General features: G+C 45.8%; 1 protein-coding gene across 1 annotated transcript in view; it reads right to left on the reverse strand.

Moving 5' to 3' along the window:
• Nucleotides 1-7,785, reverse strand: part of TGFB2 (transforming growth factor beta 2) — a 66,467-nt gene extending 58,682 nt beyond the window's left edge. The window contains exon 1 of the mRNA XM_069800112.1: nt 6,423-7,785. Coding sequence (XP_069656213.1) covers nt 6,423-6,765 — 343 coding nt within the window. The 5' untranslated portion in view covers nt 6,766-7,785. The remainder of the gene's footprint in view (nt 1-6,422) is intronic.
• Nucleotides 7,786-19,323: the final 11,538 nt, after the last annotated feature.

A 19,323-nucleotide genomic window follows, 5' to 3' on the forward strand; every position in this document is an offset into this window, starting at 1 on the left:
GGATGGCAGAGAACCCAAACAGCAACACAAGATGTATTTCAGTAGAGTCTGTCTTTCCACAGTGAACGAGCAGACTCCTTGTGCTGCTGCGTAAACTCATCCCACCTGATCTCCTCCGCAAGGAGCCAAGAGCTTTCCAAGCAGCATGCACGAACTGCCGTGTGTTTCCCTTTGGAAAACCTGGCTGATTTAGAGAATGCTATGCTACCCAAAGAGGCAACTTCTCTACTCTGGACCAACTTGCAGAGCACCAAAAACATGTAAAAACCTGCTCATCAGACAGGTCTAATGAAGCCAGGTCTAGCACTTCATTTCTCCAGGGCCAATCCTGAGCCATTCGAGCTAAGAGAACCACAGTACTAAACAGGCTCATGAGTCATTCATAAATTCAAAAACAACTGGTCACACTGGAAGGAGATAAAACACAACCCTTCACACTAAATTGTTTTTTGGTTTTTTTTCAACTCCTCATCTTCTTGTCACAGACAAATCTTGGAGTTTCTCCTCTACACCTTGCAGCTGTATGTCTTGTACAGTTGGGTGCCCACCTGCAATCACTTAAGAGCAGCAAGGACAGTGAGGACAAGCGTGGGGAGCTGTTTTAAGAAGAAACATAGCTGCTTCAGACTACTACAGGAAGCCAACTGACAGGGATGCTGGAGCTAGGCACCTACTCGTTCACACCACAGATTGAAAGGGAAACAAGCAACAGCTTGTGGCTGAAGGCAGGATGCAAATTTTCCCTAAACAAATGACCAAAACAAACCTTTTAGTCTAAACAAATCAGCAGAAACATCCGTAACACAGTATTACGTTAAATAAAACGTGGGGAGCATATCATCCTCAAGCTAAAAACTGCCTGCTTGAAAACGTGCAGCATGTGGTTTCACAACAGGAACGGAAACATTTGTGTCTTCACTCATGACTTGTTTTGTCACCTTACCCTGGGGTTCCTCTCTTTATCTGTAATACAGGAGCAGTCTAGCACAGACAGCGCAAAGGCAAAAGAAGCCAGCTGCCCAACAGGGTCAGCCTTCTTCAGGATCACGGGAGTACTGAAGAGCCTCTTCTTTCCTCTCTAAAAAATCCTGTAAAGCATTTCCTTCTCACTGGGCTCCGATGCCCAAATGACAGGTTTCAACGCAGCAAGAGGGATTTGAACTGTCTGGCTTTGTTCATCTCTGCAAATGCGCCATAAACCAGGCCCCAGTTCAGGAAGCTAATTAGGCATACACAGAGCCTTAATGTTAATGAGTCCATTCATGTGTGTGAAGCTCTGCACATGTTTCAGAACCGTGCTGAAGAAGCTCGCCGAGGACGACAGCCAGGAGTTCTCATTCATCTTTTTGCTCAGCTCTGGTGCAGGCAGGAATGTCAAACTGACAGCAAAACGCTGGAAGTAGTAACTTCAAAGTAACACAGCCATCCTGGTGACCATTACTGTTCTCACACAGCGCACCAAGGGTGAGCAAGGCTAAAAGCAGCAGCTAGTGAAGATGATGCTCTGCCTTCTCCACACAATCACCTACTAACACCCAGCCCTGCAATTCAGCGGAGCCAGCAAGAATGGCATGAGCCCATGGCGCTCCCTGCACATATCCAGCCACAAGCAGAAGGCAAGGGCACATTTCCAGACAGGTCTCTGGGACTGTAAAATGTTCACACTGCCAACGGGCTGGGGAGTAGTAGCAGGGGCAGTGAGGCACATCTAACCTTTTCACTCACCAAATCAGAGTGGAAGCGCCTCTTGAAAACAGACACCAGAGATAAAGTCAAGGAGGATTACGGAAAGGACTCGGGAATATAGCCCTACATTTCTGTCTTGCAGGTCTTCTGACCTTGCAGCGTTAAAGAGGGGGTTTGTGGGTGTTTTGCTTCCCCGTTTCTTCTTCTGGAAGAAACGCAGGGACCACGTACCATGCCAGACCCGTTTGTGGACCTGTCCCTCTCCCAGCTTGGCACGCTGCTTACAGCGGGTCCCTGGTGATTCAGAAGGCAGGCAGGAAACACACATGGTGCACCCCGCCATCCACTCCATATGAGTGGGAGTGGAAGAAGAGAGCTCTCTGATTTCAGCTGCCCTTGGTTAGTGCACCAGAGTGTGTTATTTTATTATCCCTCTTAGTATGTAGAGGACTGCTGTCCAGAAAATTACCCTGCCCCTTTTTAAAGCCATTTGCAATTTCCTGGGTTTTTTCATCACCACCTAGGAAGATTGCAGTAAGTGCCATTCGTGAACAAGGAGCAAGGAACTGTTCCTCCCATGTCTCTCCTCGGGGAAGCCTTCGCATTGCTTCAGGTCCTCTCTGCAAACCAGAGAGTAAGCCCAGCAAACGCCTCCTACAAGAGGTGCTCCAGAGCACGACCACAGGGACAGCACAGCTAGAAGGTTTTAAAATAAGGTATTGCTTCTGAGACCGTTTCCGTATCATTAACATAGGAAATTCTGAAAGATTGAGTTCTGTGTTCTGTTAAATGCAAACACACGTGAGCCACGCAGCCGTAGCTGTTAACATCGTGGTAACGATGCAGTCAGCGCCGGCACACGCGGAGCACGGCCGCGGCTGCACAAGTAATTCTGGTGCCCTGAAGACAAGGAGCCCACATACCTATAATTGCTGGTAAATCGAGCCCTTGTTGATAAAGTAGAAGCATGTCATTGTGCCCTGCCAGTTTATAATGTTGTCTTTCATGAGGTGAATATTCAGCAGAATGACGGTCTCTGTAAAGCAATATTCATGGTACAGAGCTCCTGAGAAGACTAATCCTACCACCCAGTGCAGGCTGGAACCCATGGAGGCTCCTTCATACTAAAGTAGTTTAAAATCCATGCAAAACCAGGCCCAAACCCAGAACCGTGATTTCTTAGGCTACTGAGTACTTACAGACCTAGCCCCAAGAATGCAGAAAACTTAAAAATTTACCTGCATTAGCCTTAAGCCATCTGTACCGACTAGCTCATTGACTGTGATTAAAAATTGCCATGAATGAAGATGACAGAATTGGGCCCCAGCCCCCACATACACGTGTTGCCTGTTTTTCTCGAGTACCCCAGTTATGCATTAGTATTACAATTCACAATCCTTAACTGTGCTGGCATTGAACTTCTGTTTATTATCAGCGCAACGGCAATTATCACCCAGCCTCAAATAAATAACTAGCTCAAGTATCAGGCCCTAGGTAACCAATGAAGAACTGCTAAGTAATAAACTTATAACGTGATTCAGCTTTCACAGAAATTCATATTAAGCCTCTACTCGGGTAACTTTGCCTAGGCACAGAATTCACAAGAACTCTCTCTGACGTTGTGCTCAGCTTCCATATCCCACCTCCCTCTTTAAACTGCTCCGTCAAACAACTCGATTTCCACCTGCCAACTGGACTTAGGAGAGATTCAGACTTTCAGTATCTAATCCACACTGTCGCGAGCACAACGCAGGCAGGCGTGCTTGACAGACAAAAGCTTTTTGGTTTTTCCAAACCTCTTTGTAGCATTTTTTTCTGCCACTACTTTTCACATCTGTTGGTTTTGAGTCTGGCAGTCCCTGACTCGCCGAATTTCCACATATATTCTGACTTGATGTGTCTTTAACCTCAAGTGGACTGTCAAGCCAGATGCCAGATGCCCCCTTACTTCCTCAGTGCAAACTATCAGTAAACCTTAGCATAACTTTACTTTGAGCCTTAAACTAACAGCATGTGAAAAGATTAATATGAATAAATTCAAAACTAATCAGATCCCTTCTTTAAATGTTGACACAGTATTATTTATATCCCATAAATACCTTCTTGACTAAAATTCATCCCAGGAGATTGGCATCTTGCCAGTTCTATTCATATTTACTGTATTTATACAGTACAGTTGGCCAAGGATAATATTTAAGACAAAATATGCCTTAGGGTATATACAATATCTCTTATAGTTTTCCTTTTAAATCTCCTCATTGCTAAAAATATTTAGTCTGAACTTTACAAAATGCCCCACAAAGACCTATCAGCGATCTGTAGTGATATATTGCTGACTATGAGTATAATTAGAGCATATTTGTAATACTTGGGTTGTAGTCAGTTACTGAACGCTAACAACTTGTGGTAAAAACTGAACCACTGATCTTTCCCATGCCTTCCTTCCAGCAGCTTTTGACCTCCAGCGCGTTCACACTGATCCCCTTCTCCCTCCTGCCTCCCTCCGATGCAGCAGAAACCGTAGAGTTAAAAAAATTCACTCTGAGACGTCCAGGAGAAAGCGCCCGCAGCCGCCAGAGCTGCACTTTCAATTTCTTCCTTTAAAATATGGTGGAGCGATTTCTTCCTTTCTGTCTTTTTTGGAAAGGTTCGCTCCATCCAGCATAACTAGAGAGCAGTGGAAAAACAGTTAACCTACTTACTCTGATGTTAGCGACAGCCCTTGCACAGTAGTACTGGATCTGCTGCTAACTGGCCCTCCGATCCCAAACGTCTGATGCACTCTGTTGGTAGATACCTGCAATCTCCTTTGCTCTTCCAAAACCTCTATCGATACTTCAGTACAAATCTGGCCTCTGACAACATTTTAAAAATAGCTTCTCTTTTGTCAACACCATCCAAGTTGCACACCACAGATATTTTAATTTTCTGGAAAGTATGCGCCTGCAGTTTGGACTACCGGTTCTTTGTAGTTTGCTCATGCGAGGAAAAAGGACAGATGTGCTCAGGACGGATGCATTTTACAATTCTCAGAGACTCTCTGTTACGGGGTCAACTCCACAAGCCAAGGCACTGCTATCTGTCTTCCTAACCTTTGCCCATAGGTGCTCATTCCTCTGCTCAGGGCAGGATCTGAGAGGTCTCAAAACAAAGTGCTGACGAACACCAAAACCACCGGCAAAATACTACAGTATACCAACGTGGAAAACGGGCACGATTTCTGTGTTCTCGCTATGGCTATGAATTATACTGAACCTCTCTGCTCATACCCACTTGGCTCCAAATATACATTAGGAAAAAAAAAAAAAGTATTTCTTCCCCGAGGGTAACAAGGGTGGAGTGTATTTATCATGGCTATTATGGATGGTGCCATTATTACAACAATAAAATGGCTCTGACTGCCAGGATGTCCTGTACCTGATGCTGTCATTTAAGAAGAAAGGAAGAAAGGGAGGCAGCTGCACCGAGCGTGGGGTTCGGATACCTTGGCTGGCATCCTAGGACTATCGCACGCAAGACGGAGCAAGCCCCAAAGCTACAACTTGCTAAACTAAAAATAAATAAGGGGAAAATGCAATTAGAAACTCTAGGATAAAGTTACCAAGATGGCTGCATTATCTATTTAAGCAAGAGGTATGTGCTTTTCAAAAACAGACAGCAAGTATATAGGGCATCAAGTGGTGGGGGAGGGAAGAGAGAGAAAAGCGAGCTAAATGAAAAGAGTAGGGACTAGGGTTTGGATATGTGAACAGTGAAGTTATTTTCTGCTTCTGGTATTTCACTTTCCTCAGTATAATGATGATCTAGATTCTTTTAAGGGAGTGCGGTGCTTTTTTTTTTTTTCCTATACACTTAAACTTCCCTACCAAAACAAAAAGGCACATCGTTATGATTATTAATCATTCTAAGTGGATTTCGTCAGCACGGAGCATTTGTACCGGTTTTTTTTTTTTTTTTTTTTTTGTGCAAAACGTGGCGTGGATCACCAGAAGGTCGTTAAAAACAGCAAAAGGCAGACGGGCTGAGGCAGGTTCCAAGAACCGAGGCTACCCAGAAGGGAAAACTTTTTCTGTACCTGAAATGAAAGCGCCCACGAACTGAAACGGGAGGCTAGTTAAAGTGGGAAGAGGAGGGAGGATGTCTGTGTGTCCGTCCTCTCTTGAGCACCAATCTGAATAGCGGTCTGCGGGGCAATGTTCTGGAGGGGCGCAGATAGAAGAGGAGCCGGTGACTCTTTTTTTTTTTTTTTTTAAAGACCTCCTTTTCAGTTATGGAGAGATGGAAACCTGCCCGATCCAGACACTCCAAAGGAAACAACAGCAGTGGAAAGATATTGGCTCTTTTTGGAGGCTGCACACGGGGCTGCGGGGGAGCTAAACCCAGTGCTGGGGAGGGAGCGGGATCCTGGGTGGGGGGGAGGGAGCCTTGCTCAGGTACGTGGTGGTGGATTTCGGAGGCACCTTGAGGGACTCCTGGGTGACTTCCAAGGGGATCGGAAACCTCTCACGGCTGGGGGGGACAGCTGACACCCCCCACCCCCCCACCCACCCCGGCATACGTGTGCCCCGCCACCTAAACGAAACCCTCGAAGCCACCACCTAAGAGATGCTGAGGGTAAGAGCGAACCGAGCAAAGGCGGCAGCTTATGATGCATGGGGCTGGTATTTGGAGGCGCCGGGCACTGCCAAGCCTCGGGGGCGAAATTACACGCACATGCACAAACACAGCGGACTTACTTTCGGGATAAAAAGGCTGCATGTCTATTTTGTAAACTTCTTTGGCATAATACTCCTCGTCGCTCCTCTCCCTTTCGCAAGTGGCGGCTCTGTGGTTGGCTTTCTCCTGCAGCAGGTCCCTGGTGCTGTTGTAGATGGAGATGACCTCCGGGGGCACCTCCTCGGGCTCGGGGTACTCGTCCGGGGGGCTGGTGAGCTTCAGTTTGCTCAAGATCTGCCCCCGGATCGCCTCGATCCTCTTGCGCATAAACTGATCCATGTCGAGGGTGCTGCAGGTAGACAGGCTGAAAGCCACGGTGGCCAGATCCACGGTGAGAAACACGCTCAGGAGATAGCAGTGCATTTTAAGTGTTTAAATACAGCGCCCCCCAAAAGAAGAGTGACTTTAACAACGAACAACAACAACGAAAAAAAAAAAAAAATTAAAAAATAAAAAGGGGATGTGTGCAAACAAAGGGAAGATCTGCAGACAAAATGCAGTTAAAAACCGGACTGCAAGGACGACTCGCAATCGAAGAACGCGCGGGAGGCGTCAGTGAAAAAAAACACCAATAACCATTAAAAATAAACGAAGCGAGCTGCCACCACAACTAGGTGAAATTCGGGGGTGGAGTGAGCCGGCCAGCAAAAAGAGGGGAGGGAAAAAACCCCAAAGAGATAAAACAAACCTGCGAATCAAGTAAATGGAAGAGAGACTGTTCTCAGCGCGCTGGCGGAGCAGGCTGGAAACCAAAAATTGAAGGGAGGGAGAAGAAGGGAAAGAAAAAAAAAAAAAAAAAAAAAGGAGGGGGAGAACACGCAGCGATGGCTATTACAGGGCGCTGCCGCAGCCGGCGGGGGAGCGGGTGCCGGCCCGGCGCTGAGCCCCGCCGTGCGCCCGCGGCGCCCGGCGGCTCCCGGCGGGCAGCGGCACCGCCCCGCTGCCGCTGCCGCTGCCGCTGCCGCTGCCGCTGCCGGCGGCGCTCAGCCCCCGCGGCGGCGCCGGCAGAGGCGCGCACGTGTGCGCCCGGCTGCGCCGAGCCCCGGTCCCCGCGGCCGGGCGGAGCGGCAGGCGGCGGCCCCGCGGCGGCGCCTTGCCCCCGCGGCGGCGGCGAGCGGCGGCGGCGGCGCTGATCCTCCGTCCGGCCGCGTCCCGCAGGCTGCTGCGTGCGCCCCGCGCCGCATGCACCGACCCACCCCCGCCCGGGCCGGCTGCGCGCTGCAGAGCTGTTTCCAGCTCCCTCCTCTTCCTCCTCCTTCCGAAACGCCAACCCCACGCGCCGCAGTCGGCGAGGCAGCGCCGCCGCCGCCGCCGCCGCCCCGACAGCCTCCCCGCGGGTCGCAGGCGCGGAGCGGCCGCCCGCCGCTGGCCGCGGCGCCGCTCTCCGCCCGCCCCCCCCCCCCCACCACCCACCCCCGGCCTGTCCCCCGCGGAGGCTGGGGCTGGGGCTGGCCCCGGCGGCGCGGAGCGGAGCGGCGCGGCTCCCGGCGGATCTAGCGCTCCGCCCGGCGCCCCCCGCCCGCCGCCCCCGGCCCCTCGGCTCTCCCTGCGAGGAGGGGACGGCTGCCAGCAGATAACATCACGGCCGCGCAGGGAGAGGGAGATTTATAAGGTCTCCCCGCCCGCCCCACGTGCTCGCCTCGCCGCGAAGTGACGTGGAGGGGCTGCGGGGAGCGGAGGGCTCCGCCGGCCGCGCCGCCGCCCCGCTATTTATTCCCCGCCGCGCAACCGGCGGGGGACTCGGCGCCTCACCCCCCGGCGGGGGGAGGCAGCCCGGGGCCGACAAGAAAAGGCAACTCCCGGCAGGCAGGCTTTTTCCCAGTTTTTTATTATTATTATTCGTGAAAAGGAAGGCTCGAACTTCACCTTTCTTGCACCTATTGTTAAAGTCTGGGGGCCAAATACCGCCCCCGCTTTAGAGGAAGAGTTACGTGCCGCTCGCAAACCGCTCGGATGCGTTTCTGTTAAAGGTGGCGGGGTAAGGAGGTGCCCCCCGCACCGGCAGCCGGAGGCGTTCAGTCTTCGCGCTGCCCCTCGCCTTGCTCCTAAGGTTTCGCTTCCAAGTGCGTTCCGGGCAATTCTCATCGCTGCCCGCGGACGGGCCGCCTGGTAATCGGTGCTACCCGCCGAGCAGGGAGGGGATGAGACAGGAGGAGGATTTGCTCCTTCGCCGAGGTCTCCTCTCCCGTCGGAAGCGCGCAAATACGTCCTCGTCTGCGCTTGACAGAAACTCTCAAACCCCGAATGCTCAGGCTGCGCCTGTAATTCGATTTTTCCGCTGCCTCTTTTGGCCACAACAAACTTCACAGGCTCCATCCGTGCCTGCTCCAGCGCGTGGCGATGGGGAACGCCTCGTGCTTTGACCTCCGCAGGACAGCCGCCCTCCTCCGCCCCAGGGAAATTACCCTACAGTACACTAGGCATCCCTCAACGTTACGCCATAAAGCTTTCCTTTCACAGTCCATTTATCACCCCTGGACATCAACATCAGCTTTATAAAGCGATCAAGTAGCCTTTTTCCTTACCCTCACCCATTGCAGCCCTATATTCCCTTCCGAATGAAGTCGTCAGAGGTTTTGCTTGCCGGGAGTTTCCAATCACACCCTCCTAGGTGGGACAAGGCTGTTTCTGAAGAACCTCTGCTTTGTTTCCAGAGATGAAGAAACATGTAGAAGAGGTAGCTGAAGGGCCACAGGCATTCAGAAGCACAGCTGGGCCACTGCCCACGGTATTACAGGTAAACACACAGACCAGAAGTGAGATAGGATGTCTGGGATCTATCTGAAAGCACAATGAGAATCACGTAAGACATAAACCAGCCCAACACCCCCAAAGACTTTCTCTAGCTGACCGCATCTCGGGAACCACCTTCCTTCTGCAAAAACGTTCGAATGTTTTCTGAAGCTCGAGAATGGCAGCCCCAAAATCAAAAGTGAGTTTTTCCTTCCCAGCACGTCTGCAAAGGAGAGTGGTTCTTCCGAGCAGCCGTGGCTGTGCGCTGGGGTGAGGGAGGCACCCGGCAGCACGGAGCTGCTGCGTGCTGTTTGCATTGGCAGGGCTCTGCTGTAGGGGAATCTTGCACCAACACGGCCAGCTAACCTAGTGCTGCTGTGAGTACCAGCAAAGATGAGACCTCTGAGAGATGAAGGAGCTAAGAAAATATCTTATTTACAGGTACACGTACACACACAGACTCTGAAAATAAACTTACTCTTCATTCTTTAAAAGTGCGTGGGTATGTACAGCACTGCAGACACAACCAAGGCTGCGCCCTCCTGATGCAAGAGTTAAAGGTGCTTTCCACTTAAATCTATGAATTCCTGCAGGGCCAGATTAAACGTCTCTGCCGCAGCATCATGCTTTTACTGCTGTACATGTCAATGTCCTGCTCCTACTGACCTCAAAAACACAGCTGCAGTGTCGGGAATGGCAATGTTTCCAAAATTACTCAAATAAACAAGCAAGCTCAACATGTAGACTCAGCTGGTTTCACTTCTGCAACACACCTGTACAACACCGGGGGGACAGTTCCTTGAGCTGTTACATCTCACAGCTCTGCTGCCGCTGCTAACCAGCTGAGGAATCAGCTCTGTTACACGAGGTACCTCAACCGCAAATACTTCTAAAGAAAAGGGTTATTAAATTATTTCCTCCAAAAGCTACAGCTGAAACCATGGATAAATTCCTTACACAGCATCTATGGCCCTGTAACACTTTGCTGCTGGAAATGCACTGCCCACCACTTGCCTTGGGGGCTTCAGAGCAGCCATAGGGACCAGTGGTCAACACCCTCCGTCTGTAGGAAACTTCCCCCCATCTCTAAGGAGACCTCCGCAGATACAGCCCTGCCAGACCTCGCAAAGTGTTTTGAGTCTTGTAAGTTTATTTTTTATTCCAATTTAGAGAAAAAAAAAAAAAAACAAAAACAAACTTTGCAGTGACTTTCACAAATCCTTGAGCTTTAGAGATGCCCTGCTGGGGGCTGTCAGACCCCACGTGCTCGGTGCCTGGCCGGCCAGGCAGCCCACACAGCCCCAGGTGCTGGAGGTCCAAGCTCCAGAGGAGCCCTCCACGTAAGCCGCCACAGATCCAGCCAGGCTGACAGCAAACCAGTCCAACTAGATTTTAAAAGTTGCTGAGATTCCTTCTGATTTGGCAATGTTTCCTCAGAGCCTTTCAGACCAGCTAGGAAAAAAAAAAAAAAAGAATTACAGTAAATCTTGGGTTTGTTCTCATTCTTGACAACCTGTTTGCTTCTCTTCTGACCCTTTTGGTGCGACACAGACTGTCAGGCTTACCCGGGTGCAGGCCTCCGTTTTGCCTCACCGCTGCAACAAAGCTCGATTCCCTAAAACTTTCTGGTATCACCATTGTGATGTTTTTGCCAGGCAGAACTTCCCGGGCGCAGCAGAAGAGACAGGCTTCAGCTTCTCTGTCCCAAAAGCCCCGGCCACTTGAGCTAAATCCCCGGCAGCTGCAGAAAGCCCATCACACATGCCTGAGCAGCTCCGCTTCAGCCTGGGAAGGGACACCTATCTGCTAGCCAAATCATTCAAATATACATCAACATTCATGAACACCAACTTTCCATTTTGTAAATGGAAAATATCTGGAACATATACATCATGATGTACACCATGAAATACCTGATCTTATTTCTAAAATCCCTCCCCTGCACATTTAAGGTTTTTTTTTTTTGCCGTAAAAGTCCTGCAAACTAGACTCTAAACAGGTGCCATTTCTACCTCGCTAAAGTGAGCAATGCACAGAAGAGGCAATCAAAAATTGTCAGAAATGACAAAGCCAAACCGTGTGTGCTCTACAAAGCTGGATAAAGAGTAATATCATCAGAATTCAATAATCACATGCCCTTCTGCACAAGTAATCCAGCTCGCACATTCTACCTTTAATTTTCAGGACTGATATATCTGTCAAAATCATCCCAATTATGGCTTTGTATTTTAGCCTAAAAAGCTTTTTACTTTTCATTCGTTCTAAAATAGTTTTTATTTAACGATTACCTATTAGTTAGCTGCTGGGATTATCAGACACTAAAGTTAAACTCAACTCACACTTATCTGTTCCCTGGGCCTTTATGAAACGGACTTACCCCGTGGGGCTGCTGTCAGTGGAACCTTTGTAAGTCAAAAAGCAGGAACGGGCCCTTAGCGCGTATACAAGGAAAGAACAGAACTTATCTGTTTTGGAGCTTTTAATTCAATACAATACTGTCTTTTTATATATTGATTTTTTTTTTTAATAAACAGTAACTGTTTATTAGAAAAACAGGGACACCTGGAAAGTTACTTCACTAAACGTAAAGGTTTCATGTTTCCTATTAACTTAAAAATTACGTGGTCAGGATTTTACAATTTGTGGTTTCTTTTTAGATTGTTTTGGTTATACGCAAATGTGCTGTGCGAAATACAAAGGCAATAATCTTTCTAAAACTGCTGACGACCAGGTCATTAAGTAAGGTGGCTGGCCACATTTCATAAACTAAAGAACATTGTTGGAAGAGGAATAACTTTTAAAAGTTAAGAGGTGACTTTTGTAAACTCACACACTGATGACGAGTGCAGGATGATTGCACAATTAATTCTTTGTGGCACGCACAGAAGTCTGCAGCCATAATGGTGCTCGTGTAGAATCTCAGTTATTCTGATGCAGGGTGCTAGGGAAAAAACTTTTGAATTCTCCTTTTTATGAAAATACACGTACGAAGGTTCAACTCGTAGAGCCAAGGTGACACCTAATAAAGGCGAGGCAAAGAGGAGATGACAAATAATGGAAAATTGTAATATATACCATAATAAAACCTTAGATTGTACTGTTTATTATCCTTAGTGAAGTAGAAGTCCATACTTCTGTGCTGCACATTTCATTAGTGTGCACACTAATGCCTGGATGAATTTGAGAGCAAATCCTGCTAACCTCACTAAAACAAGCAGCCCCACTGCCCCTAGGATTGCATTTCACACAACTCCAGCCCGCTCCTGCAACGCTCATGTTCCAGAAGATAAAGGCTACTTTATGGAACATGCTGTTTGACACGCAAGACTGCTATCCATATATACATACACATATGTAACTACTTGTCAACTTGCAAATCAAAGGTAAGCTTCTGGTATATATATAGAGAGAAAACCTATTTGTAGGAATGAGAACTTTTAATTTTTTATGTATTTTATATATAGAGAGACAAATATGTAATATATATTATATATAGTAGGAATGAAAACTTATTTTTATATATGTATTCTATATATCTATAGATATACACACACAATTTTATGTATTTTCTAAATATATATTTTATATATACACACACATATATATATACACACAAAATAAAAGTTCTTGTTCCTACAAATAGATTCAATAACTTCAGTGGAAAGACTCCCAAGACAGTAATCAACAGGATCTGGTTCAAAAAGCTATTCATGTGTCACCTCCGTGATCTTACAGAATGGCACCACCTCCACCATCGAGTGGGAACACAGTACTGCAGCAAGCTGCAATGTCCCCACTGCAGCGTATATAGTCTCTATGTTTAAAACTGTACCTTAACAAAAGACACCTAAAATGCAATTACAAACAAACAAACAAACAAAAAGGAACTTTAGACAGGATCCTGATCCCAAGGCACCTCAAGCCAGAATGACTACAATTTGAAGGAAAGGGCAATGTTCAGGAGGTGCTGAGTTATTATAGCTGTCCCTTAGAATAACTCCCCCCCGCCCCCCCAAAAGACCTTATGGATAAGAAGAAAAAGGGAGCAGAAAGGAACGTCACCATTAGTCTGCATTTCAGTGCTAGAGTTATTATCCACATCTTACATGGCTTGGATTTGACAACCCAGAAAATAGCTTCCCTGTAGTGAAGTTGCCCTCTCTCTCCAGAGAGCACAGCTGGACATTAGGGGGTCTAGGGAAGCAATGCAACGATCAATGGTCCAAGCCGCCTATCCTAAAAATACACACTTTTTCTACAAAGGCTGCACACATCAGTGCTGCATCCGAAGAGGTTTCTACTTCCAACAGCCAATTCCCATCTTTAAATCAGTTAAGACTGAAGTCTTGATAAAAATTTTGTGTATGCCAGAGAAGTTCCCCCATGGTTACACCTCCCAGAGTTTGATCCCCTCATGTGCTCTTCCAAATCTGCTTGTCAGCCCTGAGGATGCCACACTAATCTTCTCTGTATCATTCCGGTTTTAGTCTGTGTACCACCAAAAAACAGGTTTTCCTTAATCCTAGCACCTGTGGTTTTAATCACCACAGGAAATCCTGTTTCCACTAAAGTCAGTAAGACTTCAGTATCAGCAGAGGAAAATGATCAGATTCACTAACTAAAAATAAAAATAATAAAAAAAAGGGCGGGGGGGGGGAGAAATATAAGCGCAGTGGTTTCTATACCAGAGGGTCTTGACATGCACTTATAGCAAGCATGACAAAGTAAAGACAGTGAAGTCATCCCTTTAATCTCAGTGTTTGAACTCCTGACCTGCATCTCTTTCTCAGTATTACAGCTGTTGCCTTCTATTTCTGAACTGCTCAGTGATGATTTGAGTTATGCCTCATTAAGTAACACACAAATGATATCTATAAATATTGTATTCCTAACAGAGCATCTATAGGAGCTTATTCAACAAATTAAAATTATGTAACTCAAGTTAGAATATGCACCCAGACTGCACTGCTGAAGTTTTAAGAAGATTACATATAGAGCAAGATTAATTGGCAGCAACTTCAAAAGTGGGCCAGCCAGTAATGCCATGTTTTAAGTCATATTCTGCAGCTACGAAAAACAAACAGCCCTGGGTCCGGAGTCCTGTCTTCTTCACAAGCTGCCTGTGCAGTCTGGACAGAAGAAAACCTCTCATAAAGCTAATGCAGCTTCAGAAATGTTTTTTCCTAATGGTTTTTAAGCAACACATTTTCAAGATGATCCTAGTGAGTTTACAGAAAGCAATGCATTGTTTTACATTACCTCAGGAAAAAAAACAAAAACAAAACCCAAAAAACTCATGCAATACCAAGCTTTTGTGCTGCACTCACCAAACTAGCTCTGGAGAAGGTCTTTGTGTTGCCTCTCAGCCTTACACATTTTTAAACCCATTTTCTATGCCTGGCTACTGAAATCAATGAAAGCAGTATTCCTGAATGGCTGAACAAACTACATCCTTCCAGCCAGATGGTTTGAGCTTGGCGACTCAATCTAGAAATAGAACAGAAAGATCCGTTTCTGTGATAGTGGTAATTCTGAGCCAGAACTCAATTTTAGAGCCGGATCTAGAACAGGCCACCTATATGGAGTGGCAAAGGTGTTCAATATCTACTTCTCCTGAATCAACGATCTTTTAGATGGGATTGCAGTTAAAGACACCTACTCTCCTGGTTTTTAGCTGGCCCCTGCAGACCCAGTGGGCTACAAGATTCACGCAACTGCTCGGCTTTCCCAGCAGCAGGGCTTCCAAGCCCTGTACCCAGACAGAGATGCTCTGTACTTTCCCAACTTGTGCCACCCAGAGGCACCAGCTTGGGTCCAGGCTGCCCCCGGGAAGCCGAGGAGCAGCTCCACCTGCACATCCCACCATGGGCCTGAGCACGGTGCCCCGTCCGGCCATACACCACATCAAAAATTCGTGCAACACCCTGTTTGCCTTGGGAGTGTTCTCAGTGAAGTGTTCTCCAGGAGGACCACCTGAGAGCATCTCCCCTATCATCCAAGTCAGGCTCTGGGTTAAGGACAAAGATCTTTAAAAGCATAAGGAAGATCAAAAGAATTGCTGTGTTTTTCCACAAATTTAAGAGTCCTATATTTTCTAGAAAAATAAGAGAAAGCTATTGTGCAAACAAGATTTAAGAACAAAAGATACCAAGAATGGGAGAACCATCTTCATTAAAGGTATCGAAGCCCAATCTGTCCTTCAGACATTAACTTCTAAACTTCTCCATTATGGATATAGACTGACAGCTGAAATGCCTACTCTCACAAATATAAGTGTCATTTGAACATCCACCTCATTAACAGGTAAGTCAGAGCTTAGAAAAGCCTACACAGTGGCTGACAATGCAGATGCCAGACCCAGTACCATCTCACATAAAGGACCTGAGTCCAGACCCATCACTCCAATCTCTTAAGAAATTAAAAGTAATTAATTCGTTACAAGGCAGATGGTCCAGCAATATGCTTCAACAGTAACTGAACTGAATGAGAACCAAAGACAACGGTCTGTCTCCAGTAAGCATAATATTGACATTATAGAAAGACACAAAGGTAATTAATTTCCCTTCTTACTTGAACTATCTTCTTTACAGAAAATGTATTTCAGTTCTGCTTTAATTCTAGGCAATGATACCAAAACTTAAAATAAAACAATGCTCCAGCAGTTTAAAAAAAAAAAAAAAAAAAGACAATAAAGTAACTAACATAGCAGATGGAGAGAACGGCAGTGGCACTGGCAATCCTGATCTGACCTGCTGATTGTACTGGTACAACATCAGAAAGGTGTTCAACATCTTGCAAGGCACAATTGGTCCCTTTGCTAATATAGTCCACAAGAATGAATATCCATATTTCATCTCCCCAAGCCGGATTTGTTTGGTCAATGTGCTTACTAGAAGTATATTTATACTTAGGTCTGATACATTGTTTTGGCAGAGTAACGAGTCCTTAAATTGAGGATCTTGCTTGACAGTTCTGAAAAATCTTCATAGTCTTTTTCTGTTATCATGAAGTGATACCCACTTGAGAATTTTATGAAGCCTTTGCTTAATAAAATTTCTTTCATAAGCACATAACAAGATTTCAGCAGGTACTGTCAAGCTTTTCACTCACCTAAAAAACAACTGTGTACAAAACTACACTGTTGTTACCAACATGTAGCTGTGTGACATCCTTTATTTATGAGCCTTAAGCTCTTTTGAAACTCATTGGGATAACTGAGGAAGCAGACCTACACAATGGTGGAAAGGCTGACAATGTGGTTTTGATCACCCTTCACCTCTAAGGAACACTGTGAGGTGGTGACTGTATGGATGTGACAGGCAGGTACGTCAAAGTCTCAGTTACAAAAAGCAGTAAGCTCAGGTACTCAGCCCTCCAGTAACAGTTTTCATTCAGCTGCCTGACTTCAAGCACCCTTCCTGAAATGGATGCAGACCAGTATTTGACCCTGGACATAGGGTACCCTAAGTCCAAGGCTGTTTAAAAAGCATACTCTTAGAAATCTCTGCCATTGGCAGAGCTGGGAATGAAGCCCAGGACTGTTGATACCTCTATGCCTACCGGCAACTTCCTTACTCCCCTAATATATCATTGCCCACAAACTGCGATTTGTGGATCACTTGAAAAACAAAATCCTCTTTAAATAAACTGTACACAACCTGAAAGTTAATGCAACATCCACATAATCAAGAAAGCTTTTCACTACCATTTTGCTCGGATCGAGCAACACTTGTATTTCTGTTCTGAACAAGAATGGGAATGTCCTCTTTTACTGGGATAGAAAAAACAAGTTAAAAGCAACAAAGTGAATGAATAGCCCCAGGCTCTCAGTCACAATCTCCAAGATTACATTCATAATGCAGTTTATAAACACTCATAAATGGCTACTGGAATCTTTAAGTACTTCAATATTCAAACAGGTTTTAAAACTATGGCAAACAACCCTCGCACCTTCTACTTGTGATCACACATGCCTATAACAGACAAGATTAGTACGTAACATCAGCAGGTTGTATGTTTAACCACACATTGTATGGTGGTTATGTTAATAGTATGTATATATAGTATGTTAAGTAATATAATAGTATATATAGTATGTTAAACTACGCATTAAGTTTCTGATAAGAAGTGTAACCAGTCTATCTTTTAAACGAACTATTTCTATTAATTATTTAGCTACTGCTGAGAACACTTATGTTTCTAAGAAATCCTAGTCATATCAAACCTCAATGCAAGCCTGATCCTGGTTAGCAGTTCACAATTAACACCAAAAATACTGAAAAGAGAATTAAGAAACACTAAGCAAATGTTGCAAAATAATGCTCAAAAAGTTCACTCACTGGCATGAGAGAATGGGCTATTGAAAAGACTGAGGCACTGTGAAGAAATAACGCTCTTCATGAGTATTCCTAAAATCACCTTCCAAAGTGCCTCCTGGAAGCCATTTGTGCACACGAGGTCACATCTGAAGGCTTGACGAAAGTGCCCCAATTCATTCTACAATTTGATATCCAACAGATTACACATGGATTTAAACAAAAAGAAATCATTCCAAAGGATGAAGCATTACACTAACACAAGCATCTTTGGTGTTGAAGCTAGTCAGTTTGACTGGAGTTTTATTTTAACATATTCCTTAAGACAGAAAAGCAGTTAAAAAGATGAATTTGAAAACAAAATGCTTTGTCTAAGAAGTATCAGCCACCCCTATCAGTCTGAAAAAGCATGATTAAGGAAAAGCTGTTATCTGCTAGATCATCTGCAGAGGTGAAACCTTTGAGGTTTGCATACTGACAAGAGCTTAAAAACCACTGCTTTAGAACAGTAGTAAATGAAATCGAGTCTTCCACCACCTGTTGCCCAAGAACTTATTTGGTCTCCAGTGTCTGCCACTGAGGTCCTATAGTCTAAGTTTAACAACTTATTTAGCACTAGGATCCTATCTATTTAACAAGATCCTAAGAGTCTTCACTACCTCAAGCTTCTCCTGGCTCTCTTACCCCTTACCTCAGCAAGTCTTGAAGAAATCATTGAGCAATTTGCAGGGGTTGGAAGTGAACAACATTGATGACTGCTCTGTGTAGATATTAACTATGCCAGGACTCATTTCATAAGAATGAGGAGTTTGTCATTTTAAGATGTGCAGAGTGTTGTGTGCCAGATGACTTCTGCCTTCCTCCCTGGAGGCTGCTACTGAGCCAGCTATGAACAGATGCAGCTTTACAGACCACCTTCTTCTGGAAGCATCAGATAGTCAAAACACTTTTATGGCCTCCAAACAATTCATTTTTCTCTTCAAAACAAAACACACACAAAAAAGCCCTATCTCCACTAGGAAGTAGCTTCCAGCACTTTTGTTCTGCTTAACTTGTGAACCCAGGAGAACCTGCCTCACAGCTGCAGAAGTAGGAGCTCTTCCCACCATATTTTAGCAGGGAAGACGCTGTGCTGCAGTAGCATCAGGCACAAGGATATTCCACCACCACTCCCAAAGTGTTTCCCTAACAGCAGGCTGAAGAAAAGCAGGGGGAAGATGGTTCTTTTTTTTCTTTTTTTTTTTCATAGGCCAACTCATGCTTTCCTTGCTGAAAAAAGTTAGCACGATTAATGTGAAGAGAAATTAGACCAGAGGGTAAGAGACATGGGGAAGAGCTGACCCTGTGCCTTCTCTTATTAAAAAAACCCTTTGTTTCTTTGCATGCAATCCATAGAATATTAAACTCTACATACTCTGAAGTTGGCTTGAAGCCTAACAAAACTGGAACCACCCCATCCTTATTGGCTTTATATAGATAGGTACAGAAATATACAAAGTTGAGATGATTCATGCTTTCTGGAATGAAGGGCAGTAGCGCAGCTTTGCTTAAGCAGAGATATTCAAGGGAGCAGGCAAAACAGACCGAGTACTCTGACAGCTAGGAAAAGCTGATGAAGGTTGTTCTTGGTAGCTATCAAAGAGGAAGAACATTACTGAAAAAGCAGGTAGGCAGGCGAGTAGGGCAGCTGATCCCACAGCTGAGAGAGAAGACTGGAAGGTGTTGGGGCCAAGCAGGGTTTAGCTCTTCTTCTGAATTGCTAGTCAATTAAAACAAAACTTGTGAAATAAACTGGCCGCCAAATGCCCAAAATTAAAATACACCACTCCCACCTGCCATAAGAGTCCTGAGCGTATTATTTCTCTTTGGAGGT

The sequence above is a fragment of the Haliaeetus albicilla genome, chromosome 13, assembly GCF_947461875.1.
Source record: "Haliaeetus albicilla chromosome 13, bHalAlb1.1, whole genome shotgun sequence".
NCBI lineage: Eukaryota > Metazoa > Chordata > Aves > Accipitriformes > Accipitridae > Haliaeetus > Haliaeetus albicilla.